Here is a 15,242-nt window from a genome sequence, read left to right as displayed (position 1 = left end):
GAAAACAGCGACGTCATCCATGTACAGGGAGGCCTTAACCTGTAGGCCCCCGCTGCCAGGAATAGTCACCCCTCTCAGGCTCGCATCCTTCCTGATGGATTCGGCAAATGGCTCTATGCGACACACAAACAAGGCGGGTGAGACGGGGCATCCCTGCCTGACTCCAGATCTTACAGGGAAGCTATCTGATTCCCACCCATTGATTGAGACTGCACTGACAATGTTGGTGTAGAGCAGTCTGATCCAATTTCCGATTCCCTCCCCAAAGCCCATTTTGGAGAGGACATCCCTCATATATGTTTGCGATATCCTGTCAAAGGCTTTCTCCTGGTCCAGGCTGATGAGGCAGGTGTCCACCCCCCTGTCCTGCACGTAGGCGATCGTATCCCTGAGGAGTGCGAGACTCTCAGAGATCTTCCTGCCCGGTACAGCACAGGTTTGGTCCGGGTGGATCACCGATCCCAGAGCAGACCTGACCCGGTTGGCGATGACCTTTGACAAGATTTTGTAGTCTGTATTTAACAGTGAGATCGGTCTCCAATTTCTAATTTCCTCCCTCTCCCCCTTCCGCTTGTAGACGAGGGTGATGATGCCTTTCCTCATGGATTCACTCATGGTACCTGCCCGAAGCATACTGACATACACCTCCAGCAGGTCCTGGCCGATCAAGTCCCAAAGAGCGGAATAAATCTCGACTGGTGAGCCGTCACTTCCGGGAGTTTTATTCTTTTCGAAGGACTCGAGGGCCTTGGTCAGCTCATCCAGAGATAGCGGCTGGTCCAGCCTCTCTCGTGTTCCGTTGTCTAGGACCTCCGTGATAGAGGACAGGAACGACTGGGAGGCCGCGCTGTCGGTTGGCTTCGAGTCATACAGGCTGGCATAGAAGGATTTGCTGATCCTCATGACGTCAGCCTGAGATGACGTTACCGAGCCACCTTCTTTCTTGAGTTAGCTAAAGGTCTGTCACCAATTTGCATTTGTATATTATCTTTAACACAGAGAAATAAGCACTGAAGTCTCACTAAGCAAGACGCATTTTAATGAATGTCTTTAATGGAGGAAAGCAAGGAAAGTTTTTGGAAGGAATTTTAGAGCTAAGAGTCTCCGTTAATTTCGCAAAGACTATAAACAATATGTTAATGTGTGACAGAATCTTAATCCAAAATAATAGTTGTTTAATGTAACATGTAAATGTGGCGCATCATGGTAGCATTTGGCACTGTACTGGTGCTCAGCAGACAAGGCATTCCCTTAACAGTAGGTGAATAGTGACAGTATGTTGAACACTGCAGCACCACAAATCAGCTCAATTACCATAAGAATATAGGCCACATAATACAGAAGCTGAACTAGGCCATTCATCCATTGAGACTGCTCTGCCAGTCAGTTACAGGAAATGCATTTCTCAAGCCCATTCTCCTGCTATCTCCGCATAACATTTGACCCCCTTACTAATCCAAGAACCTATCTATCTCTGTCTTAAATACACTCAATAACCTGGGCAATGAGCTCCACAGAATCACCACCTCTGGCTGAAGACATTCCTCCTCATCTCGGTTTTAAAGGTCATCTCAACATTACAAGGCCGTGCCCTCTATTCTCTCCTACTAGTGTAAACATCGTCTCAACGTCCACTCTATCCAGGCCTTCTCATATTCTGTACGTTTCAATGAGATCCCTCCTCATCCTTCTAAACTACATTGAATACAGAGCCAGAGTTCTCATATGACATTCATCCCCAGGATCATTCTTGTAAACCTCCTCTTGATCCCCTCCAAGGCCAGCACATCCTTCTGCATATATGGGGCCCAAAAACTGCTCACAATATTCCAAATGTGGTCTGACCAGAGCCTTATACAGCACCACATCTCTGTCCTTGTATTATAGCATTCTTGGAATGAACGCTAACATTGCACACGTCTTTCTAAATGCAAACCAAACCCACATGTTAACCTTAACATAATGTATACTAGGACTCCTAAGACCCTTTGCACCTCAGATTCCCAAAGCCTTTCCCTGTTTAGAAAATAGTCTTCACCTCTATTCTTCTCACCAGACTTTACACTTACCCACATTGTATTCCATCTGCCACCACTTTGTCCACTCTCCTAACCTGTCCAGGTCTTCTGCAGCCTACCCACTTCCTCAACACTACTTATTCCTCCACCTAACATTGTGTTATCTCTAAACTTAGCTAAATACTCTCAGTTCCTTCATTCAGAGGGTTAATACAGATGGTGTATAGTTGCGCCCCAACACCGCCCCCTAAGAACACCACTGGTCACCAGCTGCCATCCTGAAAAAGGCCCCCTTATCCCCAGTCTGCCTTTTATCAGTTAACAAATCCTTGATCCATGCTGGTACATTGCTCTGAACACCATGGACTCCTGTCTTATTTCATTGCCTCCAGTGTGGCACCTTGTCAAAACCCTTGTGGAAATCTAAATAGATCATGTGCACTGGCTCTCCTTTGTCTATCTTGCTTATTACCACCTCAAAGAATTCTAACAGCCCTATTATACCATGCACTTTGAAGTATTCCGCCATCTCATCCTTAAGAATGGACTCTAAAATCTTATCAATGACCAAGGTCAGGCTAACGGGCCTCTAATTTCCTGTATTCTGCCTCCTGCCCTTCTTAAACAGGAGGATTACGTCAGTTATTTTCCAGTCCTCTGTGACCCTCCTTGACACCAGTGACTCCTGAAAAATCACCAATGTGTCCACAATCACTTCAGCCACCTCCCTCAGTGCCGTGGGGTGTAGTCCATCTGGTCAAAGTGATTTATCCACCTTCTTCTTAGTGACAGCCACTGCCTATTGACTTTATTGAAGTTTTGAAACGTTGCTGCTGTGATACAACTTATCAAATTTTGCACTATTGCTTAGAGAAAAACAACCAGTTTAAAATAAATACAGGCAGTTAGGTGTGTTAGCATTTTATAAAAAGGATAATCCATCTTGACATCATAGAGAGGTTGCTGTTTAGGCATGCAAGGTCTGTCTATAGAAAAACGTTCCTTCAAACAACAACTGACATAAATATTTACAGCATCAATCAGCATGGTTTAATTTAATATTTATTTGTGCAAGTTTTCTTTTGTAAAAGGTTATATGTTGCACAGATTAGCTCAACTCATCAGGATAGCTGGTTTTGCAATCCAGAATGATGCCAACAGAGTGTGTTCAATTCCCATACTGCCTGAGGTAACTACAAAAGGATAGTCCTTCTCAACCTTTGCCTAGGTCTGAGGTATGGTGATGACCCTCAGGCTAAAACACTGCCAGTGGTTACTCACTAAAACCAAGCACGTTATCCTCCTAATCATTTATGTACACCACAAACAGCAGAGGTCCCAGCACTGATCCCCGTAGAACACCATTAGTGCATGGAACGTGCTGGAATCAATATTCAAGCAGCACCTGAACGAATAGATGAATAGGAAGGGAATAGAGGTATACAGATGCTGGAAGTGAAGAGAGTTTTAATACGGAAGGAGAAAATGTGTTGGTGCAAGCTTTGCCGTTCCTGTGTTGTATTGTCCTTTGTTCTATGCAGAATGTAAAGCTATCTTACTAAGGTCATTGAGTCATAGAGCTTTTACAACACAGGAAGAGGTCCTTCAGCCCATTATATCGACACCGGTCATCAAGTAGCTATCTATTCTAATCCAATTTCACAGCACTTAGCCTCTAGTCTTGTGCATAACCTCACACTTACCCACATTATATTCCATCTGTATGCTTTACTGTTTGAGTGTTCATCTAAATAGTTCGTGAATATCTTGAGGGTAAACTATTATGCAGTGAATTCCACCTTCTGGATGAAATTACTTTTCCTCAAATTCCTTCTAAACTTTCGCTCCTTACTTAAAACTATATCACCTGGTTATTGATCCCCTTCTGTCCTATAAATGCTCTTCAGAACTTTGCACACCTCAACAGATCAACCATCAGCCTTCTCTGTACTGAGGAAAACAACACTAAACTATCTAATCTCTCTTTATAGCTGAAGCATTCCAGCTCAGGCAACACACTGATAAATCTCCTATGTGGAGCAAGCACATTTTTCCTATAATATGGTGACCAGAACTGCACACATTTCTCCAGGTGTAACCTAAATCACATTTTAGATAGCTCCATCATCACCTCCTTGCTCTTGTATTCAATGCCTCGACTAATAAAAGCAAGTTTCCCACATTCCTTCTTAAATACGTTATCTACCTGTTCTGCTGCCTTCAAGATTCCAAGGGCATGCACCCCAAGGTTTTTCTGATCATCCACACTGTTGTGTTTTTATGAATGGGTCATTGACAAACAGGCTTGTAGCTAGTCTGATCTGTGTGTTCTTGACCCACAGCAAAGTAAGTGACAACGAGCTGCCTCCGAAATGCCCCAGCAAACCACTGACTTACGCAAAACCACAGTGAAAAAGACTAATAATAAAAAAAGTCTCACGTCTTCAACCTAGACATTGCAGTCAGACCATGATTAATGCATTCCCATACTGTCGACTCTGCACTGGACTCTTTTTAATAGCTAGGTGAAAGTGAGCACTGCAGATGCTGGGGATTAGTGCCGGAATTGCGGTGCTGGAAAAGCCCAGCAGGTCAGGCAGCATCCAAGGAGCAGAAAAATCGCCACTTCATTCCTGATGAAGGGCTTCTGCCTGAAACATCAAGTTTCCTGCTCCTCGGATGATGCCTGACCTGCTGTGCTTTTCCAGCACCACACTCTCAGTTCTTATTAATATCTGGTGACTTGTGCACAATTTGTGCAAGTGCTTCTACTCAATAGCCTGATTTGTCATGCTCAGAGGCTGTTAGATATGATTCTATGATCCACACCCTTTCATCTCTAGCTCAGAGTATGTCTCATTCTACTGGGGAGACAGATCCAAAGGTACGATGATGCAAAAGATATTGAGGAAAGGCTTTGGACCACATGAAGTTTCACACCATTAGTTCAAATTTGGCAAGGAAACTTTTACCAATTACCACGTACTGCCAGAACTGTTGCTGGTGCAGAAGGTAATAGTTTTGAAAGAGTTAATGTTTGAGCTGTAATGAGCTCCAATCAGTCTGAGAATGTTACACAGCCTGATAGCAGTGAATCAGATACAGGTTGTTCTGCTATCACACGCATTTCATTAACACAAATTCATTGTAATGCAATTGATGAATTGGGGACACTGTTTCTAAAGTGCAAGTTTTAAAACGTGTGTTGGCTGTAAAGTGATTACATCACCAACTCTTTAAGCTCTGTTTCTAAAACACAATTTTTCTATAAGATTGTGTTACAGAAGAACTACCTGTAATTAGACTCTGGTATGGTGTTCTAATGAAGATGTACATATATTCTCTACCATTTGTCAGTATGAATTAACAAATCTAAGAATTAATGTAACCTATGTATATTTACCGGAAATAGGAAACTATAGACCAGCAAGTTTCTCATCAGTGGTAGGAAGACTATTGGGAGAAAATTCAGCAGGAAAAAAATTCTGCTTGGGATGCAAAGTCAGATCAGGGATTAGTCAGCACAGTTTTGTCAGAGGGAGGTCATGCCTAACAAATATGATTGAATTTTTTGAGGGGGTGACCAGGTATGTGGATGTAGGTAGCGCAGTACAGTTTTCAGAAAAACCTTCGACACATGGGGGGCTGATAACCAAGGTAAAATCACATGGGATCCAAGGTAACCTAGCAAGGGGGATCCAAAATTTGCCTGGTGGTAGAAGGCTGGTTATCCAGTGGTGTACCACAGGGACCAGTGCTAAGTTCCTTATTGTTAGTGATATATACACAGATGAGAATTTCGGGGGTGTGGAGAATGATAAGTAAGTTTGCAATGATGTGAAGACTAGCCATGTGGTTAACAGTGAGGCAGAAGGTCTTACACTACAGGAAGATATAGATGAGTTGGTCAGATGGGCTGATCAGCGAACAATTCAACCTTGGAAACTGAGAGGTGATTCACTTTGGAAGAAGTAATAAGCTAAAAAAAGTACTCAATGAATGGCAGGACACTAGGAAGCTCAAAGGTATAGAGGGATCCTAAAGACTACTTGTCCACAGATCCCTGAAGGTAGAATAGGTTAATAGCCTGTGGTTAGGGATATATATTGGATACTCATCTTTATCAGTTGTGACATATGTAACAGAGCAGGGATGTTACGTTGGAGCTTACAAAACTTTGGTTCGGCCACAGTTGGAGTACTGTGTGGTTGCTACACTACAGGGAAGATGTGATTGCACTGGAGGGGCTGCAGAGAAAATACACCTGGATGTTACGTGGGTTGGAGAAGTTTAGCTATGAAGAGAGGCTGGATAGGATTGGGTTTTTATTTTCATAGTGGCAGAGCCACAAGGAGGACCCAACAGAGGGCATGGAAGGGCATGCCAAAGTATCTGTGGGTTAAAGAGATTGAGGGGGAAGAAGGGGGACTGTGTGGAAGATTCAGCACCATGGGAATGATCCAAACAAATGGATAACTAAAACTTTGATCTCATATTTTAAAATGTCACAGGGAGTGGAATAGAGGAGCCAGTTGTCCTGTTTTCAAAAGGTATAATAATGGATTGGATTGGAAAGCTTCAGCTTCTGTCAGGTAAGTTTAAAACTGAGAACACAGTCAAATTGCAAGAGATCAGTTTGTACGTTTTCTTTGTTAGAGATGGGAACGGCATTATATTATTCACTGGTTCATCAGATACTGATGTGTTAGTCAGATCCTTGTGGTTTTGAAATATAGCTCAATAATTTTAACATTCTAAATCTTTGTCAGTGCCATTGCTTACTCTACTCAAGTCTGAATATTCGTAAAAGTTCAAGCATTACACGAGACATCTTACATCCATTGCATTGCATTCAAAAGACAACACCCTGATACTGCAACATTGCTGCCAAACTGTCAGCAGGGATTTTCTGTTCAAATCTATGGAGTTTGTCTTCAATCCACAACCCTGTGACTCAAAGCCAGAAATATGACCACTGAACTAAGACTAACTCAAATGGAATCAACTTTAAAATAATACTTACTTTGTATTATTTCTGAGAAATGTCTTTAATGGAGTCTCTTGTATCATGGAGTTACCCACGCAGCTCTAGAATCTCTCATATTGTTAAGCCATAATGATAAAGGGACCACTGATCTGAATGTTATTCTCTGAACTCTTGGACAATGCAGTTAAAACATATGCCATAATGAGGCTGTAATATGGAGAGTGTATAGGAAATACAGCAGGCACCTATTTGAGAAAAGCCATTCACCTGACTCAAAATATAAAAAGGCTTCATAACCAAAATGTGACTGCATTATGAAGGACTTATTCAGTTATCTTATACATGATAGGCAGAGAGGGAGAGATGCAGCGAGGGAGAGAAAGAGAATCTTCAGACCACATAGACAAGGCCAGACTTACTGAGTATTTTCAGGATGCAGCCATAGTCATAATATTTTGCTTTTATTTCAGTTTTTAAAACATTTCCAAACTATTATTTTAATCCCTTTGTTTTGACAACATATTCTTAAAAATAACTTCTTGAACATATAGGCAGGACATTCAAAACTCAAAACTTTGAAATGGTTTCAAAACATTCATTGAGGTGGTTCACAAACATATAAATCTCTGCTCAATTTATAAAAACGTTGTTAAGGCAATTAAACTATATAATGGTCAAATTCACATTATAGAGTCATAGTCAGACTGACTTAGCACACAAACAGACCCTTTAGTCCAACTAGTCCATGCTGAACATAATCCCAAACTAAACTAGTCCCACCTGACTGGTCCTGGCTTATATCCCTCCAAACCTTTCCTATTCATATATTCATCCAAATGTCTTTTAAACGTTGTAATTATACGCACATTCACCAATTCCTCAGGAAGTTCATTCTACACGGGAACCACCATCTGTGCACAAAATTTGCCTTTCATGTCTTCCTTAAATCTCTTTCCACTTAATTTAAAAAGGTGCCCCCTAGTCTTGAAATCCCCCATCCTAGGGAAAAGCCAACTACCAATAACTCTATCAATATCTCTCATTATTTTATAATCTTCTATCAGATCGTCTCTCAACCTCCTATGCTCCAGTGAAAGAAGTCCCAGTCTATAAAAATACAATTGCGTGTCCAGCCAGCGCTTTGGTTTCTCAGAAACAACCAACTCAGCTTGCCAAAAAAGACAGTAAAAGGCAATACCAGAACGAAGAAGATATATGTCAACAGGAAAAGCTGAATGGACTGGACGTTTTTCTAGAAAAAAAAGAAGAGAGGGATCCTGATAGAGATGATTTTTAATTCAATGTAAGTGTTTGACCAAGTAGATGTAAAAGAAAATATTCAACTTATATGGGAGTCCAAGACTATATGTCCCAAATATGAGAGTCACAAAGAAATTTATAAGGGAATTCAAGGTAAATTCTTAAGCATTTGATAACTCACTATCACAAAAAGCAGTTGAATAAAATAACATTTAAAAGGTAAGCCAAATAAGAAAATGAGAACAAAAGAAATAGGAGGGTATGATAATGGAGTTAGATCAAACTAGGTAGGAAGATTTTCATTTGCAGCATATAGACCAGCATAAAATAGTTGGGCCAATTGACCTATTTCTGCCTGGAATACTTTGTGGAATGTTACAAATGGCAAAGGTTACAATAAGTAATTTGCAGAGCTTTAAGAAGCCTCCCCAGCTTGGTATTCCTTGTGGGAAGGACAGCTAAATCAGAGTTGTTGTTATCACTGAAACATTCCCAAGATTGAGAAACAGCTTGGCAATTATGACAAGTAAGAATCAGCAATGTCTGGGGTGTTCACTGGTTTTACAGCCTGATTCAGTTCAAAGTAGTCCAACCACCACAAAAGATGGAGGAATTTCAAGCAAAAGTTCCTTTATCAAAAATCAAGTTTCCATGATCTTTTGTTCTCGTATAAAAATAAACCACAAAAGAGACTGAGCTGCCCATAAAAGAATGACCTTATCACTGGATTGAATAATCACAACTGAGAGTTTCATTAATTCCAAGTCTTTTCAAATCTTCATATGGCTACTAAAGTTACCTGTTAAATTTGTTTGAGGCACAAGTAAATTACTATGCGCCATTTAAAAATATTTGCACATATACCTATTAATTTAAGAAACTGACTACTGTACACAAATATCATAGATAGAGTCATAGAGATGTACAGCACAGAAACAGACCCTTCGGTCCAACCCATCTATGCTGACCAGATATCCCAACCCAATCTAGTCCCAGCTGCCAGCACCTGGCCCTTTCCCGCCAAACCCTTCCTTTTCATATAACCATCAAAATATCTTTTAAATGTTGCAATTGTATCAGTCTCCACCACTTCCTCCGGCAGCTCATTCCATACACGTACCACCCACTGCGTGAAGAAATTGCCCCCTAGATCCATTTTATATCTTTCCCCTCTCACCCTAAACCTATGCCCTCCAGTTCTGGACTCCCCCAGCCCATGGAAAAGACGTTGTCCATTTACCCTATCCATTCCCCTCATGATTGTGTAAACCTCTATAAGGTCACCCCTCAGCCTCCGACACTCCAGTGAAAACAGCCCCAGCCTGTTCAACCTCTCCCTGTAGCTCAAATCCTCCAACACTGGCAACATCCTTGTAAATCTTTTCTGAACCCTTTCAAGTTTCACAACATCTTTCTGATAGGAAGGAGACCAGAATTGAATGCAATATTCCAACAGTGGCCTAGTCAATGTCCTGTACAGCCACAACATGACCTCCCAACTCCTGTACTCAATACTCTGACCAATAAAAGAAAGCATACTAAACGCCTTCTTCACTATCCTATCTACCTGCAACTCAACTTTCAAGGAGCTATGAACCTGCACTCCAAGGTCTCTTTGTTCAGCAACACTCCCTAGGACCTTACCGTGAAGTGTATAAGTCCTGCTAAGATTTGCTTTCCCAAAATGCAGCACCTCGCATTTATCTGAATTAAACTCCATCTGCCACTTCTCAGCCCATTGACCCATCTGGTCAAGATCCTGTTGTAATCTGAGGTAACCTTCTTTGCTGTCCACTACACCTTCAATTTTGATGTCATCTGCAAACTTACTAACTGTACCTCTTATGCTCGCATCCAAATCATTTATGTAAATGACAAAAAGTAGAGGGCCCAGCACCGATCCTTGTGGCACTCCACTGGTCACAGGCCTCCAGTCTGAAAAACAACCATCCACCACCACCCTCTGTCTTCTACCTTTGAGCCAGTGCTGTATCCAAATGGCTAGTTCTCCTTGTATTCGATGAGATCTAACCTTGCTAACCAGTCTCCCATGGGGAACCTTGTCGAATGCCTTACTGAAGTCCATATTGATCACATCTACTGCTCCGCCCTCATCAATCCTCTTTGTTACTTCTTCAAATGTGAGACATAATTTCCCACGCACAAAGCCATGTTGACTATCCCTAATCAGTCCTTGCCATTCCAAATACATGTACATCCTGTCCCTCAGGATTCCCTCCAACAACTTGCCCACCACCGAGGTCAGGCTCACTGGTCTATAGTTCCCTGGCTTGTCCTTACTACCATTCTTAAACAGTGGCACCACGTTTGCCAACCTCCAGTCTTCCGGCACCTCACTTGTGATCAATGATACAAATATCTCAGCAAGAGGCCCAGCAATCACTTCTCTAGCTTCCCACAGAGTTCTAGGGTACATCTGATCAGGTCCTGGGGATTTATTCACTTTTATGCATTTCAAGACATCCAGCACTTCCTCCTCTGTAATGTGAATATTTTGCAAGGTGTCACCATCTATTTTGCTACTTTCTACATCTTTCATATTCTTTTCCACAGTATCTCCCCCATTTTCTGTGGCTCCACACAAAGGCCGCCTTGCTGATCTTTCCCTAGTTATCCTTTTGTCCTTAATGTATTTGTAAAAACCCTTTGGAGTCTCCTTAATTCTATTTGCCAAAGCTATTTCATGTCCCCTTTTTGCCCTCCTGATTTCCCTCTTAAGTATTCTCCTACTGTCTTTATACTCTTCTAAGGATTCACTCGATCTATCCTGTCTATACCTTACATATGCTTCCTTCTTTTTCTTAACTAAACCCTCAATTTCTTTAAGGTAAAAACAATGACTGCAGATGCTGAAAACCAAATACTGGATTAGTGGTGCTGGAAGAGCACAGCAGTTCAGGCAGCATCCAACGAGCAGCGAAATCAACGTTTCAGGCAAAAGCCCTTCATCAGGAATAAAGGCAGTGAACCTGAAGGGTGGAGAGATAAGTTAGAGGAGGGTGGGGGTGGGAAGAGAGTAGCATAGAGTACAATGGGTGAGTGGGGGAGGGGATGAAGGTGATAGGTCAAGGAGGAGAGGGTGGAGTGGATAGGTGGAAAAGAAGATAGGCAGGTCGGACAAGTCAAGGAGACAGTAACTGAGCTGGAAGTTTGAAATTAGGATGAGGTGGGGGAAGGGGAAATGAGGAAGCTGTTGAAGTCCTTATTGATGCCCTGGGGTTGAAGTGTTCCGAGGCGGAAGATGAGGCGTTCTTCCTCCAGGCATCTGGTGGTGAGGGAGCGGCGGTGAAGGAGGCCCAGGACCTCCATGTTCTCGGCAGAGTGGGAGGGGGAGTTGAAATGTTGGGCCACGGGGCGGTTTGGTTGATTGGTGCGGGTGTCTCGGAGATGTTTCCTAAAGCGCTCTGCTAGGAGGCGCCCAGTCTCCCCAATGTAGAGGAGACCACATCGGGAGCAACGGATACAATAAATGATATTGGTGGATGTGCAGGTGAAACTTTGATGGATGTGGAAGGCTCCTTTAGGGCCTTGGATAGAGGTGAGGGAGGAGGCGTGGGCACAGGCTTTACAGTTCCTGCGGTGGCAGGGGAAAGTGCCAGAATGGGAGGGTGGGTCGTAGGGGGGTGTGGACATGACCAGGTAGTCACGGAGGGAACGGTCTTTGCGGAAGGCGGAAAGGGGTGGGGAGGGAAATATATCCCTGGTGGTGGGGTCTTTTTGGAGGTGGCGGAAATGTGGCCCCCTCACCACCAGACGCCTGGAGGAAGAACGCCTCATCTTCCGCCTCGGAACACTTCAACCCCAGGGCATCAATGTGGACTTCAACAGCTTCCTCATTTCCCCTTCCCCCACCTCATCCTAGTTTCAAACTTCCAGCTCAGTTACTGTCTCCTTGACTTGTCCGACCTGCCTATCTTCTTTTCCACCTATCCACTCCACCATCTCCTCCTTGACCTATCACCTTCATCCCCTCCCCCACTCACCCATTGTACTCTATGCTACTCTCTCCCCACCCCCACCCTCCTCTAGCTTATCTCTCCATGCTTCAGGCTCACTGCCTTTATTCCTGATGAAAGGCTTTTGCCCGAAACGTTGAATCCTCAATTTCTTTATAGTCATTCGGCATTCCCTATACCTACCCACCTTGCCTTTCACTCTGACAGGAATATACTTTCTCTGGAGTCTCGTTATCTCATTTATGAAGGCTTCCCATTTTCCAGATAAATAGTTCTACATTCTAAAATGCTGCCCATACACACTGCTTTGTGGAAGTTGTTGTGTTCAATGATAAATCAATATGTTTGAGCAGAAACTAAAGCCAAAAAAAAAATGCTTAATGTAAATGAATTTGTACCTGGCTCGCACAGTGCCAAACTCAGTAGCTCTTAGTCCCATGGTTTTGCTGAATTACTTTAGTGACAAGAGAAACTTACATAAATATGACAGTGATTATGTTAGAAGAGATTGTGGGCAGAATCAAAAGTTAGATGCACTTCCATTCAGGTAAAGATGAGATTGATTTTTAAGTCTATTAAAAAAGATAAAAAAGTTATAAATACAGCACAAGTCAGAGTTGTTGTTATCACTGAAACATTCCCAAGATTGAGAAACAGCTTGGCAATTATGACAAGTAAGAATCAGTAATGTCTGGGGTGTTCACTGGTTTTACAGCCTGATTCAGCTCAAAGTAGTCCAACCAACACAAGGAAGTCACAATTAAAAGCATTAGTAGTACATCAACGATGAAGAAATAACACTTTTCACGTTTTAAAGTTGGTAAATTTATATCACGTACCTGCCACTTGTTTACTTGATCTGAGGCCAAGTCCAAGTCCAGATCCAAGTAGCAAAACTAACACAAGCATGATCAGTACCTACATAGAAGGAAACATACATCATCAACTTGCACACACCATTTGAATACAGCCGTTTAATTTTTACTTTAGGATAAAGAAGCATTCATTCACTGGAAGGGTCATGACCCAATGCACAATGTGGTAATTTTGACCTTTTAAACTGGAGTTGGTTGAAAACAAGTTAGGTGCTATCATGTGTGGGAATTGCCTACTGTCGGTTTACTCCCTCATCATTGAAGGTAAATATTTCATTCAATATTTGCCAAAATCTGAAGGTTAGAAATCACCAGAACTTCCCACAATATTCCTACAAGGAGCTCATGCCTCCACTAACTACCCGAAATAATTTGCTGACACGAACATGTTTGTACTCTAACTTGTTAATTTATGTCTATAAAAGTTTAACAAAAATTTGCAACATATCTGAACGCTTGGCATTTTATTTTTTTAGGTATCCCACCACCTAACTTATTCATGGAGAGCACTCCATTGCTTTGCTCAATACAAAGCTGAAGTATTCAGAGTTCTTTCAAACCAATAAAAACAATTGTCTCATTTTGAAGTATAAATATATACTTACAGTCGCAGTATTCTTCCTTGATTGACAAAAGTTCTCAAAATAAGTTTCTGGATTCTACTTTCATCTATAATTGTTGCAGCTAATATATAAATTACAAATAATCTTTGTCTGAATGTTCCATTCCAAGCCTTCAGAGTTTGTAGGGAGGCCACTTTTGCAGCATTACATACAGTTCTGGTTGTCCCAGTGTAGCAAGGTTGTTGTTAAATTGCAAGGGTGCAGAAAAGATTTACAAGGATGGGAATAACTTAGTTTGGGAAATCAGGTCGGCATGGACATGTTGGATCAAAGGGTTGGTTTCCATGTTGTATGACTCTATGACTTTACTTATTTCATCTATTCAACTAAACCATAAAATATCATTTAGCTTTTTTTTAAAAAACGAAAGCTTTTGTTGGTTCCACATAATGAGGGTCATTTGAAGACAGGTGTACTTGGGTAGTTCTTAAAACTGAAACTTTTCAAGAAATACTTTTATTGGATAATTTATCTGTTACGTCACACATTGCACTCCCATAAGGTTTGATCTCTGGTCTCCACTGTATAAACATCTACACTAAAGAGATGAGCATTTAACTTTCATGTTTAGTTGGTCATGAAAATATTTGGGACATCAATTTAGAACTACCTGTTTATGCAAATTAGTTAATCGTTTTTGGAATTCACATTTGTTTGATTATTAATCAACATACTCAAGAATTTGATCCTGGTAGTTACAGAGCCCAAATAACTCCATTGGAATTGTCCGCTTCTGGGATTTGCTCTGATTGCCATTACTGCCAAATCTTGGTTTCTGCCATCTTTACCAGGATGTGACACTGGGTAAGGGTTGTTCAACATAATTCAGTGTTACTAATCTCCTATGTCTATACTGTATCTAAGGCTTACTTGATTATCATCGCTTCTCGCTGTTTTCTGCTCGGATCCGCTGTCCGTGCACAGACTCGTGTGCATCTGCGACTAGTTCGAACGGGCCTCGGGGGCCAAGGTAAACTGAGGCAAGAGCGAGGCCATGCTCTTCGGGAACTGGGCCGACCAATCCTCTATCCCCTTCACCGTCAGGACTGACCACCTGAAGGTGCTGGGTATTTGGTTCGGGGGGGCTGGGGCGTGCGCCAAGACCTGGGAGGAGCGGATCAGGAAGATGAGACAGAAACTAGGCAGATGGGGGCAACGGTCGCTCTCCATCGCGGGAAAAAACCTGGTCATCAGGTGTGAGGTCCTCTCAGTATTGCTATATGTGGCACAGGTCTGGCCTATCCCCAGGACCTGTGCCGCCGCAGTCACCCGGGCCATCTTCCAATTCATTTGGAGATCAAAGATGGACCGGGTCCGAAGAGACTCTATGTACAAAGACCGGTGCAATGGGGGAAAAAACACGCCCAATGCCACCCTCACCCTGATGGCCACCTTTGTGTGTGGCTGCATCAAGCTGTGCGTGGATCCCCGGTACGCAAACACCAAGTGTCACTACGTACTGAGGTTCTACCTGTCCCCGGTGTTGCGAAGGATGGGCCTGG

The 15,242-nt window shown here is 42.4% G+C and overlaps 1 protein-coding gene across 1 annotated transcript in view; it reads right to left on the bottom strand.

Annotated features, from left to right (window-relative positions):
- LOC140462927 (ectonucleotide pyrophosphatase/phosphodiesterase family member 3-like) overlaps positions 1-15,242 on the bottom strand; it is a 146,083-nt gene that overhangs the window by 112,642 nt on the left and 18,199 nt on the right. Inside the window, exon 2 of the mRNA XM_072556428.1 lies at positions 13,082-13,160. Within this exon, the coding sequence (XP_072412529.1) occupies positions 13,082-13,160 (79 nt within the window). The remainder of the gene's footprint in view (positions 1-13,081; positions 13,161-15,242) is intronic.

This window comes from Chiloscyllium punctatum, chromosome 3 (genome assembly GCF_047496795.1).
Source record: "Chiloscyllium punctatum isolate Juve2018m chromosome 3, sChiPun1.3, whole genome shotgun sequence".
NCBI classification, from domain to species: Eukaryota; Metazoa; Chordata; class Chondrichthyes; order Orectolobiformes; family Hemiscylliidae; genus Chiloscyllium; species Chiloscyllium punctatum.
The sequence above is the reverse complement of the archived record's forward strand: the minus strand, read 5'-3'. Positions and strand labels throughout refer to the sequence as shown.